The following is a 15,602-nucleotide window of genomic DNA, read 5'->3' on the forward strand; positions in this document are numbered from 1 at the left end:
ACAACTACCAAAAGCACGTTATTACAGAAGTGCAGAGCACAACCCGTGCCTGCACCAACGCACCAATACCCAAAAGTACGTTATTACAGAAGTACAAAGCTTAACCCATGCTTGTACCAACGCACAATTACCAAAAGCACGTTATTACAGAAGTGCAAAGCCTAACCCGTGCCTGCCCCAACATACCAAGACGTACACCCTCAGGCACTAGTAGCCTGGTGTACAGCACTCAGCGTAGGACATCTCCTATGACTTATGAGAACTCTCCAAATGACCGGTCTCACATACCAAAACAGAGAAAGAAAGTAAAAAAAAGAATACCTTTACTCGTTTAGATGGTCCTTGTCTGCTCCCGCAGTGATCCGAGTGAGGCGAGGAGTCCCTCCGGGAAATCCCGGGGGTACCCTAGGGAGTCCTGTTCTCAGCAGGTCCTGCAGCCGAGCAGAGCGGGTCCCATCTGGGTCGCCAGAAATGATGCCGTGAAAAGCCGGAATTGAAGACTCAATAGTCGGCAGACTATTAAGCAGGTATTCTTTATTGCGGCGCCGGGCACACGGGGGATCTCTCCTCCAAACGTGTGCACCAAAGAGACATAGTTACTAGGTATTTATGCTATGTTAACATACATATTCATTACATTTCCAAGAAATGTTTATCATAGTAATGGCTTTTCCAAGAATTCATTCATATATGGTAATGTCCATGGCACATGTTTGTTTGGCGTCTCTCGGCAGGGGTCTTCAGATTATCCTGCAGCCTCCTTATCTCTGTAGTTTGCATACTTGTTCTCCCAAGGCCCAGGCACCTAAAGGGATTATTCAGGAGTCCCTTGTCTTGCAACCGTCCAAATTATTCACAAAGTACCAAGACTTGTTTCTGACCACCTGAAGTGATAACATCCCCTACATGTTACATTTGTTACATTTACAGTTATCATGGGGAAAAAGGTATAGGAATGTGGGTTCGATGGAAAAGCAGTACCATGCTGTTCCACCTGAGTCTGGCACTTCTGAGCAAGCCTGAAAGCAAAACTACAGCATCTGAAGATCTTGTCTGTTTAAAAGTGAAGCTTCTTCAGAGTTTAACACCCCCAAGCAGGCAGATATTTTGAGGTCTGGTATACTGATCTGCGGATTGAAATTCCACCCACCCAGTCTCCTGTAGCTCCCACATCCTGTTGAAGATCTGGATCAAAGTACCCAAGACTGAGATGACAGAAGGAAAAACATTTATAAAGTCTCCAGACTTTGGGACTGTATATACCACTCTCTGTACAGCTTCTAGCACAACAAATTCAATCACGTCTGGAGTTCTTCTGAAATACGGCACGGTGAACATTTGCCAATGCATCTGGTTTTGTGAAGCCTCTAAGAAGTATCACCTGACTTCTTTTTAATTACATATGTTTTTTATTTTTAAATATATTGATGGATATGTTGTCCCCTTGCTCTTAATTAAAGGTGGCACAGTTTTAGTCTTCCTCTTCCCAGCACAATTAGCAAGGGTTGCCTAACAAATCTTAGCAGATGACCATGATTTAAAAGTATTTAATCTACACTGCATTTCCATGATGTCACTTTCTGCTCATTACCAGGGTACACACATACAAAAACAAGAGACTCCAGTAGTGAAAACGACTATAAACATTGCTTTGTAGTCAACAAGTTAATGACAGGCACTAAAATAAACTGAGAATAGTATTCATTTCACTGTACTCATGGTTGCACATCTAAACTATCAGCCTTTGGCTATGTCAGTAATAGCTCTAAATTGAATCAACGATGCTAAATACTGAAGGCAAATTAACAGTTGCTGCTACTGGAGTAACATTAAGTTAACACAAAAGTAACCTGAAAGTTTTCAAGATACTAAAAGCAGATAAAAAGTAACACAAAATGAGGCTTTTATCAGAACAAAACATGGTACAAGGACAGTAATGATGCTCACGTTCCAAACACATACATAAAACTACGCAATCATCTTGCATACGTTGGTATGCAAGATCCAGATACTCATAGCTCTATATCCACACACATGCTTGCACAAGGAGACCAGCTGTGAAATGTCTGTAGAATATGACTCTGATCTCCCTATGAACTATGAAACACTGCTTTAAAATATCTTTTGCTGATGGTGAGAGAAGAAAGGCTATTCTATAGATACAGTTACAGTTACTGGGTCTGTGGATTCAACATTAAGAACTGTTCAGGGGTTCAAACCAACTAGGAACTCAGACCTTTTGCAGATTCCAGTTTTTCCTGTAAGTATGCAGATAATTTGTGGTTTTGCTTAAACAAACACATATTAGATTATACATTGTAACAGTGACTCTGTGTGTGCAGTGTTAATACAGCCACAAAGTACAGAAGTACCTAAAGATAGTTAACAACCTTTCCTTTCAAATGCAAATATTGCTATTAAATACAACGTTGCAACACTTGAGATCAATATAGATCTTAAAATACCCCACACAAGCTATTCAGGTTTCTTAAGACAACAAAATTGGCAATAAAAATGTCAAACTATGTCTTGCTGGTAAAAATAGCTCACTTTCCAAATGCAGTTCTCTGTAAATGCAGAAAAACTGTAACTGTCTTGTATATACCATAAGCTATTTATCTAAAATGGCACTGTCAGTGAAACAGATGTCATTGCACAATATCCCTGTGCCACCCACATTTTGTTCTCCCAGTTGCCAAACAGAACTGTTTTGAGTTATTTACTGAAAGATCAGACTGAAGTATTTCTGCAACGATCTCCATGTTACACTAAAGAAAAAAAAAGTACTTAAAAACTGAAATGTAATTTCACATGATGTTTTACCATGATCTAATATATTCAACATGCCTTCACCAGTACAGACTATGAAGAAAGAAACCTTAGAAGAAGGTAAAAAAAGTCTTATTTTTAAGAACTTTGTACATCAGCTTTTTCCATTTTCCTCTTCTACTTTTGGAAGTATCTGATGGTGCGATCACACCACTTACTGCAGGGCCCATGCAGGGCAGCCTACAAGGCTCGGTGTCACTTGTCAGGGACCCATCTTGGTCTTCATACGCCACATGTCACCCTACAGAACTTGGCTATCTGGGTTTTATTCTGTCTTTTCATGCTGTCTTGCTTTTTCATCTTTACTCCTTTTTTCCATCCTTGTCACAGTGATCTCTGCAGATCATCAGTGACAGACTGCCATCAGGCTTCCTTCAGGGTGAGATACAGCACGAGACTATCCACAGCTCAAACAGGGCCTTGCCAATGCCCTCCACGAACTCTAAACACAAAGACTTTGTAGTCTACTCTCATCAGTGTCACCAAATTGTCGCCAAAATTCAAGTTACCAGATTTGCTCAACATGTACCCTCTAAAAACCCAGACTGTATTTGTTTGAAAGCTTGTGAAGGAAAAATGTGAGCACAGGGAAATTCATACTGTGTACATATTTTGCACTCTCTCTGCATTCACATTTGTACAAGTAACTGACACACTAAAGAAAATATGATCCAAAAAGGTAGTTAAGTTTGAATATCCACAGTTTTCTAGTACAAAAAAAGTGCTTTAATTCTTAAAAACGGGGAAGAGAGAAAGGAATCCAAAAGCTATCTAGAGATATATATGCATTTTGGCAACTCAATTAATACATCCAGAGCAAATGACAGCTAAGCAGAAAAATAGTTTTGTGTCAAAGACCTTCTTCTCGTGGGAAATACAGCCCTTCTTGAGAATGTAAAACTTTCTTAAAAATTTCAAGATGACTGATAATAAAAGTACTGAAATTAACATTAAAATACACTTCAGTATGTCAACAGGTTTTTCATCTGATCGGATTTTTACTCTTTGATACTTGTTTGCTAATACGCCACCTAACCTTTCAACTATCCAGCTTTATGAAGCCTTATTTAGATCTCTAAACTTTGTTGAGCTGCTTTCAGATTACAACGCAAAGTCTTAAAGACAAATACAGCAGGCACGTTTTCTTAGTAGAACACTTGCCAGTTTGGCAATAGCAGAATCAACAACAGACAGACAGAAGGGGAAAGAAGAGAATTTTCTGTACACTCCTGAAATAAAGCTTTCAAGCTACTCTAACCCAACGATTCCACAGAGCTGCCTAGCAATTCCCTGCCCTAACGGGGGAAAAAAAAAAGTGACAAAGTTTCTATTACAAACAAGTGAGACAGCAAATTCTGCATTTGATGCACTACTTTGATTACATACAATTTTATTTTGCCTTGACATAGCATACACTTGATGACTGGAAGCAATCTAGGCTAACAGCTAACACTGTAAAAATGAAGCATCCTTTGCCATCAAAAGCCAAGACTCACATCTGCAATACTTACAAAGCCCATTGGTTAGGAAGTCAGCATCCACGTGCACTGCATTCACTACTAGGCACCAGATCTCAGACTACAAAAACATTCTGTCCTTCACTTTAGACAGTAACTTTCAAGCTGAAAATCCTAGGTATTTCTATCAGGCTTGGGACTACATGTCACAGTCTTTCTATTTTTTTTCTTTTTTTAAATTTAAAAAGCAACAAAATCAATTTTCTAATAATGGTAAATAATTGAACACATAACTTCAGTGAGATTCTTTCCAAATAACATAATCCGTGACATGCTTGCCATCAGAAAATCAGTTCATTCATCCTGCTAAACGCTATTCTACTCAATAGTAAAGTAATGCATAATGAGTTATAATTTCAAAGCGTTAGCTGAATATTCTGAAAATCTCTCTTTACAGCATGGCTCATAGAAGAAATACATGGTCTGATACTTTCAGAAGCTATTTTCCTCGGGAAGATGAAAATACATACTAGCTAAATCGCAACAAGATTAGAGCACGTCTTTCACCCCCCTCTACTTCTCAACGGTTTATGAATACACAATTTCATCATTTTAATTAACTTCAAGTTAATTACTGAAAAATATCTTCATGAAACATATGATACAAAGCTTATATTTTTAGGAAAAGTAGCCAGTTTTCTGATTTTTTCACCCCTATCTGAAATCTGTGCACCTATAATACGAAAAAACTCTAAGAAAAAGTAATTAACAGATCAAACAATAAAGGAGTGCTCCTAAAGTTATCTCTTTAAAATCAAGTCCATCTAGAATACTTTAAACATGTATTATGTTCAATGTTGCTTACAAGTTATTTATTCTTCTGTTCAGTTGAAAATAATTGAGCGTTTACATGGTATACAGCTACCCTACACCACTCTATAGCCTGGACAACCCAACACAGTTGCTTTTCATATTGACTGTTGTTTAAGAGCAGATATTGATTCACATCTTCAAATCCAGTTTATGGACAGGTGAAAGTGCATTAAACAGTTGCTTCATATACCATAGGCTCTTCCTGTCATGAGACACACATTCAGCACAAACTGTGAAAGCACTTACAATGCACTGTGAAATATTACATTATTTCGAAACCAACATAGTTAAAGAAGGTCTTCATTCACTAGTGCAAATACTTTGTTGGTGTTGACCCTTCTTTTCATTTTCTGATAAAATCTCAATTATGTATTTTGAGAAAGATGAAGATAAGCATGCTGATTTTGGAGAAGAAACAGAACAAAAAGGAAAATATAAAATTACAAGTAAGTGTACAGGTGTTAAACTTGGTTAGAAAATTTAAAAATCGGTAATTTTCTGATTTTTGGTTGACTTTTTTGTGGCTTGTCCTAAAACTAAAAGTACCTGTCTGTACTGCTAAAATGTCAATTTCTCTCTCCAAAGTTAGGCAGAATCACCAGTTTTGTGTGAGTCACAGGCAGGTAGACTCTCTCTATAGTTGTACGTGCTCTGTCTCTCTATCATGCTGTTCATATGCCTCTACACTTATACCAGCGGATTGTTTCTCTTCTGAACCACCCATACAGGGTTGTTGATTGAAAGAAACAAAACAGCATACAGTTCCCTGATATTCTGAATAATTACTGGATAATAAAACCTTATCTGATGAATAACAACCCTATTGTCATATAAAACGAGACATTCAATTTCAGTATTAAACACCCAATTAACATGCTGTTACACACATAAGTATTTACAGGTTCAGCTTCATAAGTCCCTTAAATATTGCCTGCTTTAAGAAGAGAGCTGCTCAAAAGACAGTAACAATTCATGAAGACCCACGGAGCCCTTACTACATAAATTCCCTTCACCACTTGTGGCCAGGTATTCAGCCAAAAATTAGTCTGCTTAGTGGCAAATACCATGAATAGGAAACCATCCTGCTTGAACAGAGCACCTCTGCCTTTTGGCCACTGTGGTCAACTGTTTTTCCAGAGACTTTTTTCACGTAATTGTCACTAACTAACTTCCAGTTGTAATACTGTATATCAGCATCAGTAGATGAAAAACATGTGCTAAAATACCTTTGTGCACTGCTCTGAATGATTTGCTTTTTTGAGGAAGAAAATGCACTGAAAGTCTTTATAAAGTAAAATTTTGTCACAAGATCCTGCCCAGATATTGTTACTGTTTAATCCAAAAGCTTAGGTAACAAATAGCAGCTATGTCTCAGACCTCACTGATGTGCCAAAATGCTGAGTAAAGGTTTATGTCTTTTTGCTGGCATTTTTTCTTGCTTTCTGTGTGACTAGGATCATTCTGGAGTTAAAAGCTATTGATTTACTGAAAGGCTGCCTCACATTTTATGTTTTCAATCCTATTGGACTGATTAAACAAACAGACCTTTTAGCAAAACATGGGACTTTTTACTATATATTGCTTACTGTACTATATTAGGATCCCTATGATACAGGACTCAGCACTTACAAGGACATTATTACACATGCACTAATTAAAAATTGACCAACCTTTCCTTCAGCGTCTGCTGTTGCTACCTTCTCAACCTTGTTCCTGTTTAAACATTTCTTCACCCATTCTTCTACTTGAACATTGAACTTCATGAAAGTCACATAGCAAAAATACGCTGTGAGGAGTGTTAAGCTTTCCCACCACATGATCAAGTTATCCAGAAAAAAGATGATTAGCAAGATCAAGTCAACGATGTAAAAGGACACATCTCGAAAGAGTGGCCACCAAGTAAGGTTCAAGATCTCTCTAGAAAATAAAGCACACATTCCAATAACAAACAAGATATTGAACACAGCAGATCCCACTATTGTACCAATGCCGACATTGCTGTGGGATATAAACACTCCTATTAAAGAAGTGAAGAGTTCTGGGGCTGACCCACCAGCAGCCATGAAGGTCGCCCCTGCGACATCATCAGATATAGCCAGTTTTTCAGTGATGACAGTCAACGATGGAACAAAGAATTCATCGCAAACTATGGCTAAGGCTATGAACATGTAAATCATTCCAATTACATGGAGGATCACTGCTCCCTTTCTTCTCTCCTCAAGAGAGAAAAGGTCCTCGGGGTACTCTCCCTTGGCATGACCATCTGTTGCATTGTCATGCTCAGCCTCATATTTCATAGCAGCGTGTGGGTCCGCAGCGCCGTTTTCATTCTGTTCAGTGAAATCCAGCAGAGTTCTTTGGTGCCCACGCACCAGCTTTTGGCTATCTAGGCTGCTGGCCAGTGTCGTGCTGTGTGGTTCCATCTTGAAAAAGGCACTAATCAAAAGAGAGAAAGTACTAATGGCCACTACACTGACAAGAAGCCCTATAATTCGTATCAGTCTCAGTTTTTTCCTAACATTCTGATGCCGTCTGCAACCAAACAGTGGTTCCTCCAAACACCACTCCTCCAAGACACCAGCAACAGTTTTTTTCTGAAGAGCCATTTTGTGTTCTGTGTGAGATGCTGAAGGACTCAGATGGATTGTTCATTCATACTTATCTCCAGCTTTGAAGTTAGAAGTGCTTTAAGAGTTTTCGCAGAATCGAGTACTTTTTACTCTTCACAGGAAGTATTTTCTTCATTTATCTTAAAAGGACAAACAGGTACTATTAATATTAGCGAAACACCATGTGATTAGAAGCTTCTAAAAATAATTTTAAAGACTGGGTTAAATTTAGAATTTAAAGTAGAATATCACCAACTGTAACATAACACCCTGCCACATCACATCAGACACAGCAGCAATATGTCTGTTTCAGCAGTGACCCTGTGGATAACAGTCTATCAATACTCAGATCATTTTATGCCTCTCATATGCCTCTGAGCCATGGCTTTCCTCAGTTGCTGACAAAGCATCCTAGTGGAAAGTAAAAACTGCCCCCAAATGTTGCATAAAAATGAAGAAACTACCATTTTAATGGCTACACCAAAGGTTATTACCTTTTGTAATTAATTTCCACCATTCTACCATGGTCGTGTAACATCCAAATCCCACACGCAGGGGCAATAATGTACAAAAAAGCAATCAAAGTGCTAACAAGCATCTCATCAGACCTTTAGGCAGCTGAGGCAGCATTAATTGAAATGTTATGCATGCATAGAGCAACAGTCATTCACATGTAGGTAAAACACTATGCTGTCAGAACAGGATGGAAATGAGGGTCTAATATAACCACGATTTCTTTAATTTCCCTGCAAAATCGACTCGGGTTTACACCAAGAACTCAGCTTGTTTCCGATCAGACCTAGGACACTAGCTCAGACTAGCGAAGACGAAATTTTCATTCACCTCTGGTTCTGTTTTGGTTTATGTCACATATTCAGCCACAAATGTAGGAAGTTACTAAGAATACCTATGCAGTAAGTATCTTTTACAAATGCTCCTCTCACGGATCGTTAACAGTTTAAATTTACACAAGACTTGATCCTGAAACGAATGAAACAGTGAGAAATTAAACCATGTGAGAAGGACTACTAACGTCTGCCAGAGCTGAATGTATTAGACCAACAGCACTTTTAAAACAGGAAAAAACCCACTATATAATAACAGGTGCTCCGGCTACTGAATTTGAAGAAAATATTAAATGCAGAAAGTAGTCACGTATGCCTTGCGCATAGTAAATTGCATTTTATATGACACAAAACGTAAAATACTTTCTAAATTAAATTATTAGTACTTCGTATTAGTCAAAAGATACTTTGTTACACCACTTATTCAAGCGATGCGTAGTAACGGCTAAATACTGAACAATCTATTAATCAGCAGAGCATTGATTTTGCATTGCCGAACACAGAACTGCAACGATTACACGCGGCTATTTGCATAAAAGTTACCGAGTCTCGTGCAGTTTCTCCCCATTTTTACGAACCGCTTCCACGCTCGGAGGATGCTACCGAGAGCCATACCCCGCCTGCAAGGCGCAGTACCGCAGCAGAGGGGTTTTGTTCTCCACCTCAGCATTACCGCTCACCGGGCTGCCGTAAAAGCATCAAGCGGGGACGACGGCTCCCTGAAACCCGCACGGCACCGCCGCCCCCCGCAGCCCTCTCTCCCCGCAGCCCTCTCTCCCCGCACCGCCCCCCCCCGCGCAAACGCCGCGGAGCCTCCCCGAACTCAGCCCAAGTTCGCACCGCTCTGCTCCGCGCAAACTTTTTGCTTCCTCTCCGAAAGGGGAGCGGGTCCGGACCCGGAGCACCGCCCAGCCCCAGCCGCGGAAAGCCGCAGCGGCACTGACCGCCTGGCCCGGGGCGCAGGGGATCCCCCCCGGCCCGGCGGCCGGGTCCCGCCCAAGGGGCGGGTGTTTGGGGGGAGGCGGGGGGAGGCGGGGGGAGGGACACCCCGCACCGCCGCAGCCCAACACCCGCCCGCGCAGACGCGCTCACCGGGAGCCGCGTCGCGCCGCGCGCCGGCCCGCGGGGGCACGGGAACGCGCACGTGAACGCGCAACGCCACGGCGCCGCGCCGTACGCGGCGGGCGGTGGCCGCGGGGTACGCCCCGCCCCGCCCCGCCCCGGGGAGGCGGAGCAGGGGCAGGCGGCGGCCCGGCCCCGGACAGGGCCGCGGGCGGTGGGGGTGGCCGGGCGCGGGAGCAGGAGCTGTCGCTCTCTGTTACTCCTTACCCTCCCCCCCCGCCCCGCGCGGCGAGGTCGGTTAGCGGCGTATGTGGTTTTTTTTTTTTATTCCTTCTTTTCCCCTGTATCTTGCGTTGGCTGGTGCAGATCAGCCGAGGTAAAATTCAGCGCCTCTGGCAAAGACAGTAAGCCTCGAGGAGCGGGGTAGTTTTAGAAAGGAGCGGTCTTCTGGTCAAAATACCCTCTGTTCCAAATGTTTTCTGAAGGGGAATGAAAGAAAAGGGCATTGCGTTTTGGTTTTGGTATTAAGGAAGGCGACACGTCCGCTATAAAGTTATTAACCATCATTAATTTACTCATGAGCAGCAATTTCTTCAAACCGTGTTTCAAAGTTGTCACAGAAAACAGCAAAGATGCACTGACTGCCCTAGAAAGCAGAGCCAGAACTCTCTGTTTTGGTCTTCGTCTTTCGACACAGTTATTTCCCTAATAAATTGCTCTTCGTTAAGTAATTGCTTGAGGATTCAGATACAACGGAACAGTTACGACAGAGCTGTATCACATCCAACACCTGGTGCTGTGTGCTGTAGATCCACAAGAGTGCACAGGCGCTGCTCCTTTGAAACACCACTCTCACCCCTACTCTGTGCCCTCGTCGGAAAAACCCACGCAGCGATCTGTGGAAACGCTGCCGTGACCTCATGTCGGCAGGCCAACACCCTCATCGGGTTGGGGCAGCTGGGAAAGACCTCCGCGTGGAAGTCCGTGGAAAATCCAGAGAGCAGGGAGATTCGTAGGGGTTGGCTGGGGTGGAGGGGACAGCGGTTGGGACCTGGGAAGCGTTTGGTCAACAGCTCACTGGCACTAGCCTGCTTTCAGGGGCATCCTTCTCACGTTCTGAAAAAGCTTACTGTAAACAGTGAACTCACAGTCTTTTCGGGCTGAAGAATAGCTTTGATTTTTACAACTTCTACCTTCTTCACTTTGAACACTGATTTGACCAGGTGGCAAATGGAAAACACCTTCCTTGGTGCTTCATGAGGAATACAAAAATCTGAAAGTTCTTGTTAAGTGATAAAACACAGACATTATATTTGAAGTTATTACTAGGGTATCATATGAAAAATAAGGATTGTTTGGATAGGCCAAGGGTGCGTAGTCTATTTGTGTCTCCATGCTGGCAGTTTGTAGCACCTGGGCTGTTTGTGCTGCCTTAGCGTTGATTGGGAACCCCTAAATTCTTCTCCAGAGTTGTGAGATGCCAAATCCAGGTACAAAGCCAAAACACAACAGGCGTCTTGGAGACTATGTGGACATGTAAGAGATGCAGAAGTTTCAGAAGACACTTCCAAAATATCAAGAATTTCCAGTGAGAGCCACGGCTGACTCACACATACAAAATGCCCTTCAAAGCCGGAGTTTGTACAGGTGGTTTACATTTATTTCACCTTGCACATTGGGAAGTTCTCATTAGCGGCTGACAGCTGATAGAGGGTGCCTGTTGATCATCCAGACTTGCATTGTTCAGGCTCAGGATGATGCAGAGAGGCATGTAGAGATCGTTTTAAAACATCCTTCTGGAGACACCACATAATAAAAATTAGTTAAAATGCAGATTTATTGTCTGTATCCACATATGCAAGACACAGATGAAGTGGCTACATCTCAAATACCCAGCATGTGCCTGCTGTACAGGGATTAAAGGCAAGCATGCGTATATGACTTCTTGTGACTGCCATGTTGTTGGCTTGCAGTCTATGAGAAGTGGCCGCTTGAAAAAGACACCCTAAAGATGTTTTCACAGCTTCACAGATGGCCAGAGGCAGGCTGGGATAAGTGTGTAGTGCCCCAGCTTCTGTCAATTTCTGAAATAAAAGTAGAAGCAGGGGAGTTTTGCAAATGACCATAGGGAGATTATGCAGGAAATCCCCTATAATAATGTTATAATATCCCTTACAATTACATTATCTGCTAACCGAAAGTCCATGTCTCTGAATTGTAATATCTCTCCGTTTCTCTGTACTTGCAACTGTTTTTCTCCCAACAATAAACATGTATTGCAGGCCAAGGACAATAAACTCTGTAACAAGAATGATGTGGCTCACAGATGGGTGTCTCTACCAATAACTTCAGCATTTTGAAGCAGCTGACCTGTTCTCACATAAATGCTGCATTATAATGATGACAGAAACAAAGAAGCATGGTTAAATTAGTATGCGGAGGATAACTAACAATAAAATAAATTTGATATTTTTCTCACAAAATTAAATGTCAGAGCATATCCTGGTTAAACACAGAATAATTAGATTGTTTGAATGAAACAGTCTTTGACTTACATCTGGTTCAGTGTTTCTGCTCTTAAGTGAGGAGAGAAAAGACATCTGCTAAGTACTCGGATACTGCAGCTACACATTTTTATATATGACTAGAATTTCATTTTTGCATATGCTGAATATGTAGTTTTTAATAGCTTATATGTAGTTTACTGCACCATGTGTAATGTGCCCTCTGAAATCCTAAACCCCTCGTCTTCAGCACTACTTATTTCCAGGAAGCTCCATGAAATAGAACTTTGTATTTTTTACAGTATTTCCGTTTTGGCCCTTCGCTTGCTGTTGTAAACCTCTGACTTGGTAAAAGCAAGCACAGAATTGTCTTTTGTGCTGGAGAGGGAAGGAGGAGGGAGCCAAATGAAAAATCTTGAATGCCACATCTCTAAGTATCACAGCAGTACCTTCTAAAGCTGGAAGATAAAGCTGACAAGGAGGTTACCATGACTACAGAGGCGGCATATTTGAATGAAAATTGATGTGAAGCTTTTAAATGCTAATTGCAGCTGGGAACAGGTGACATTTAAAATACCAAAACCATTTCAACACTTTGCAGTGTATAACAAGTGAAAGAGGGTGAAAAAGATGACAACATAGAGTTAAATTAACACACTGATACAGTGTTTATTATTGAAGTATGTTACATCATTTACTTGTTTGTAGTAATAAGCAAACATACTACATGTAAATCACAGTGCATGGAGGGCAGAAACTGTTTATATTACCTGAATAATACATTCTTCAGTGATATTGAGCAAAATTAAACAGGCTTCTTTAACTAGAAGAACAAGTTTCCAGAAGCTTGCATTAAAGAGGCTATTAAAACTTAATATTCAGAAGCAACTTTAAATTCTCAGTGACGAGTAAATCTTACAAGTGCCTGAAGTCAGAAATGTCTCTGATCTCCACTCCAGGTATTGGGAGATAAAAGGTGAACATGTACGCAATGGTACAGTCATCACTAGAGTCAAAACTGTAAGCTAAAATGGCGTGCAGACCAGTATCACTGTGTAACTACTGCAATTTGCTGTCACACCAACATCTAACCAGACTTAAGGGGTTTAGCTATAAAACATACAAAATGTGTGGTTTACCTTTAACTGTAAGCATTGGCTTGCTATTAAGCCTCAAAGATAGTCTGATATTTCTGTCTCGCTTGCTGTAGATAAAATTCTGCTTGCTAACACGTGCCTTTTGAAACACATTACTGTATGCCACGGTCAGTTGTAATGCAAATTTACGTTTTGTAACAAATGATTGATTTGGAAAGTTTTCAGAGTTTCTGAGGGGGTTTTTTTTGTTAATATATAAGATGAGATATCTGGGAGCTTTACCTGTGTTCGGCATAGTTACAATAAGCACTGTAAACAGCTTTATTAATGAAGCTAAAACTAACTTCTCTTCTGATTCCATTTTCTGCTACTGAAAACAGAGATAGGAAAATATGAATTGACTGTACCTTTAAAAGACAAAAGATTTTTTGGCCATGTTTGCAGAACACTAAATAACATGTTTCCAAATGTAATGTTTAAAATACTAATTCAACATATGGCAGCTGGAAATTTTGTCATCATAGCTTGCCAGTCTCTTTAAAGGACAGTCTCCTCAATGAAACTACAAATCTTCCTCATTTTACCTAGGTTTGAGAGGTCCATATCAGAGTAGAACCACCACAGCCTAACATCTAGTGGTACGACAAAAATATACTGTATGGGGTATCATTATTGAAATCCACTTAAAATCTGGGTGTATTACATCCAGATGATGATTTTTACTTACAGGGTATTTGCACTTTCCAAAAAACAGCAGGATGGAGCAACATCACTTTGTCTTTCAGACGACTTTCTCTTTCAGACGTGATAATTTGCTCTTCCGAAGCTCCCTGTATTTAAGTGCCGCAATGTAACCCCAGCGAGCTGCCCTGAAGTCAACGGGAGTGCTTATTTCGCTGTAATCTGTGGCCTGCCAGCCTCATTTATAAGAACACCTGCAAGCTGGCAAGTCAGCAGCCTTAGGAACAATTGTTGGTTTGGTGGATGAGCTCCGACATCCTTGCCAATTTCCCAGCAGTTTCATGTATCACATTTCTTTGAGCATCAGCTTGAAACTCTCTGCGCCCTGTGACTTGCAACACTTCGGGGTGCCTCAGGGATAGAGGTCAAACATGATATTAGCTGCAACTCTTATTTCTTACACAACTTATTTCTGATGATGTCATTGTTCATGCAGAGCTGGAGGGAAATGTCTCCCACTGCCCATACTCTTCTCACAAATTAAATTACCTTCATTGCTATACAAGCACATAGCAAGTACCATTTTTTTGCTTTTCCCTGCCCTTATGTTAAGCCTTCTCATATTCCTTGCACTTAATGAATTACAAGCTCTTTGTCTTCATCTCTGCAGTAATCTAGTTTTGAAGTAATATTCTCCACCCTCATGGAATATTTCAGGGAAATAAATAGAAGATAAAAATTGTCCTCAAATAGCGAGATGTGAAATGGTAACAATTTGAGAAATAAGCATTACAATCTGACAATTAACTAACCATGCACAGAGCTAGTGTGCAGGGAAGGCAGAATGAAAGAGAAAAAGATGACAAAAATATATTTTAGGACTGAAATCAGTGCTAACCACTGGACATTTCCAATGAAAGGAAAGGAAAGTCATGGAGTCATTTCTCCTTTGGTAGGTCCTTGTGTGCATAGTACCAGTTAGCGTTGCTCAGTTAAAGAGTCCTGCACACATGCACTGAAAGTGCTCATGCCATGGACTAAAACACGCCCGGGTCAATAGACCAGAGACCCCACCTATCAGCAGAGTTTCAAAATTTGCTGTGGTTGCAATAGAAACCTTTCTTTTTCAAAGAATAGCGGACTTACTGGGCTTTGTATTTGCTAGTGGTCACAGCACTGAGTCATGCTACATTGAATTTTAGAGTAAGATCAAAAGAGTGGTTTAAAGCAGCACCACAAAATTAGTCCCATCAACTGAAAAAAAACCCAGACCTTTCAAACGAATAAGACAATCTAGGATCAGAACATAAAAGGAAAGTTGAAACGGAAATAAATTGATGTTTTGAGAAGCTTTCAGAAGACAAGATACCCTTTTTTTTTTAAAATGGAACACTCTCTATCACCAACTAAATAACTCAAGTATGTGTAATCTTCCTGCATTCACTAAGAGCTTTTTACAGAAATTCCTCTCAAAACATAGCCTAATTTCCCCAGTTTATAATCTTGTATTCAGTAGGATAATTCTGATCACAGATGAAGTGCAATGATCTTTTTGGTGTAGTGCAGTAACCTTTTTAAGAACCAGACAAACAAAACAGACCATCACAGCCATTCAAGAGAAGCAGCAAAGAATTATTTCTACAGT

At 40.8% G+C, this 15,602-nt stretch overlaps 1 protein-coding gene across 3 annotated transcripts in view; it reads right to left on the reverse strand.

Annotated features, from left to right (window-relative positions):
* SLC24A2 (solute carrier family 24 member 2) overlaps positions 1 to 9,608 on the reverse strand; it is a 120,292-nt gene extending 110,684 nt beyond the window's left edge. For all 3 annotated transcript variants that reach the window (XM_075411806.1, XM_075411807.1, XM_075411805.1), the window contains exons 1-2: positions 9,454 to 9,608; positions 6,830 to 7,908 (exon numbers count right to left, since the gene is read on the reverse strand). In XM_075411806.1, coding sequence (XP_075267921.1) covers positions 6,830 to 7,765 — 936 coding nt within the window. In that variant the 5' untranslated portion in view covers positions 7,766 to 7,908; positions 9,454 to 9,608. The remainder of the gene's footprint in view (positions 1 to 6,829; positions 7,909 to 9,453) is intronic.
* Positions 9,609 to 15,602: the final 5,994 nt, after the last annotated feature.

The sequence above is a fragment of the Opisthocomus hoazin genome, chromosome Z (assembly GCF_030867145.1).
Source record: "Opisthocomus hoazin isolate bOpiHoa1 chromosome Z, bOpiHoa1.hap1, whole genome shotgun sequence".
NCBI classification, from domain to species: Eukaryota; Metazoa; Chordata; class Aves; order Opisthocomiformes; family Opisthocomidae; genus Opisthocomus; species Opisthocomus hoazin.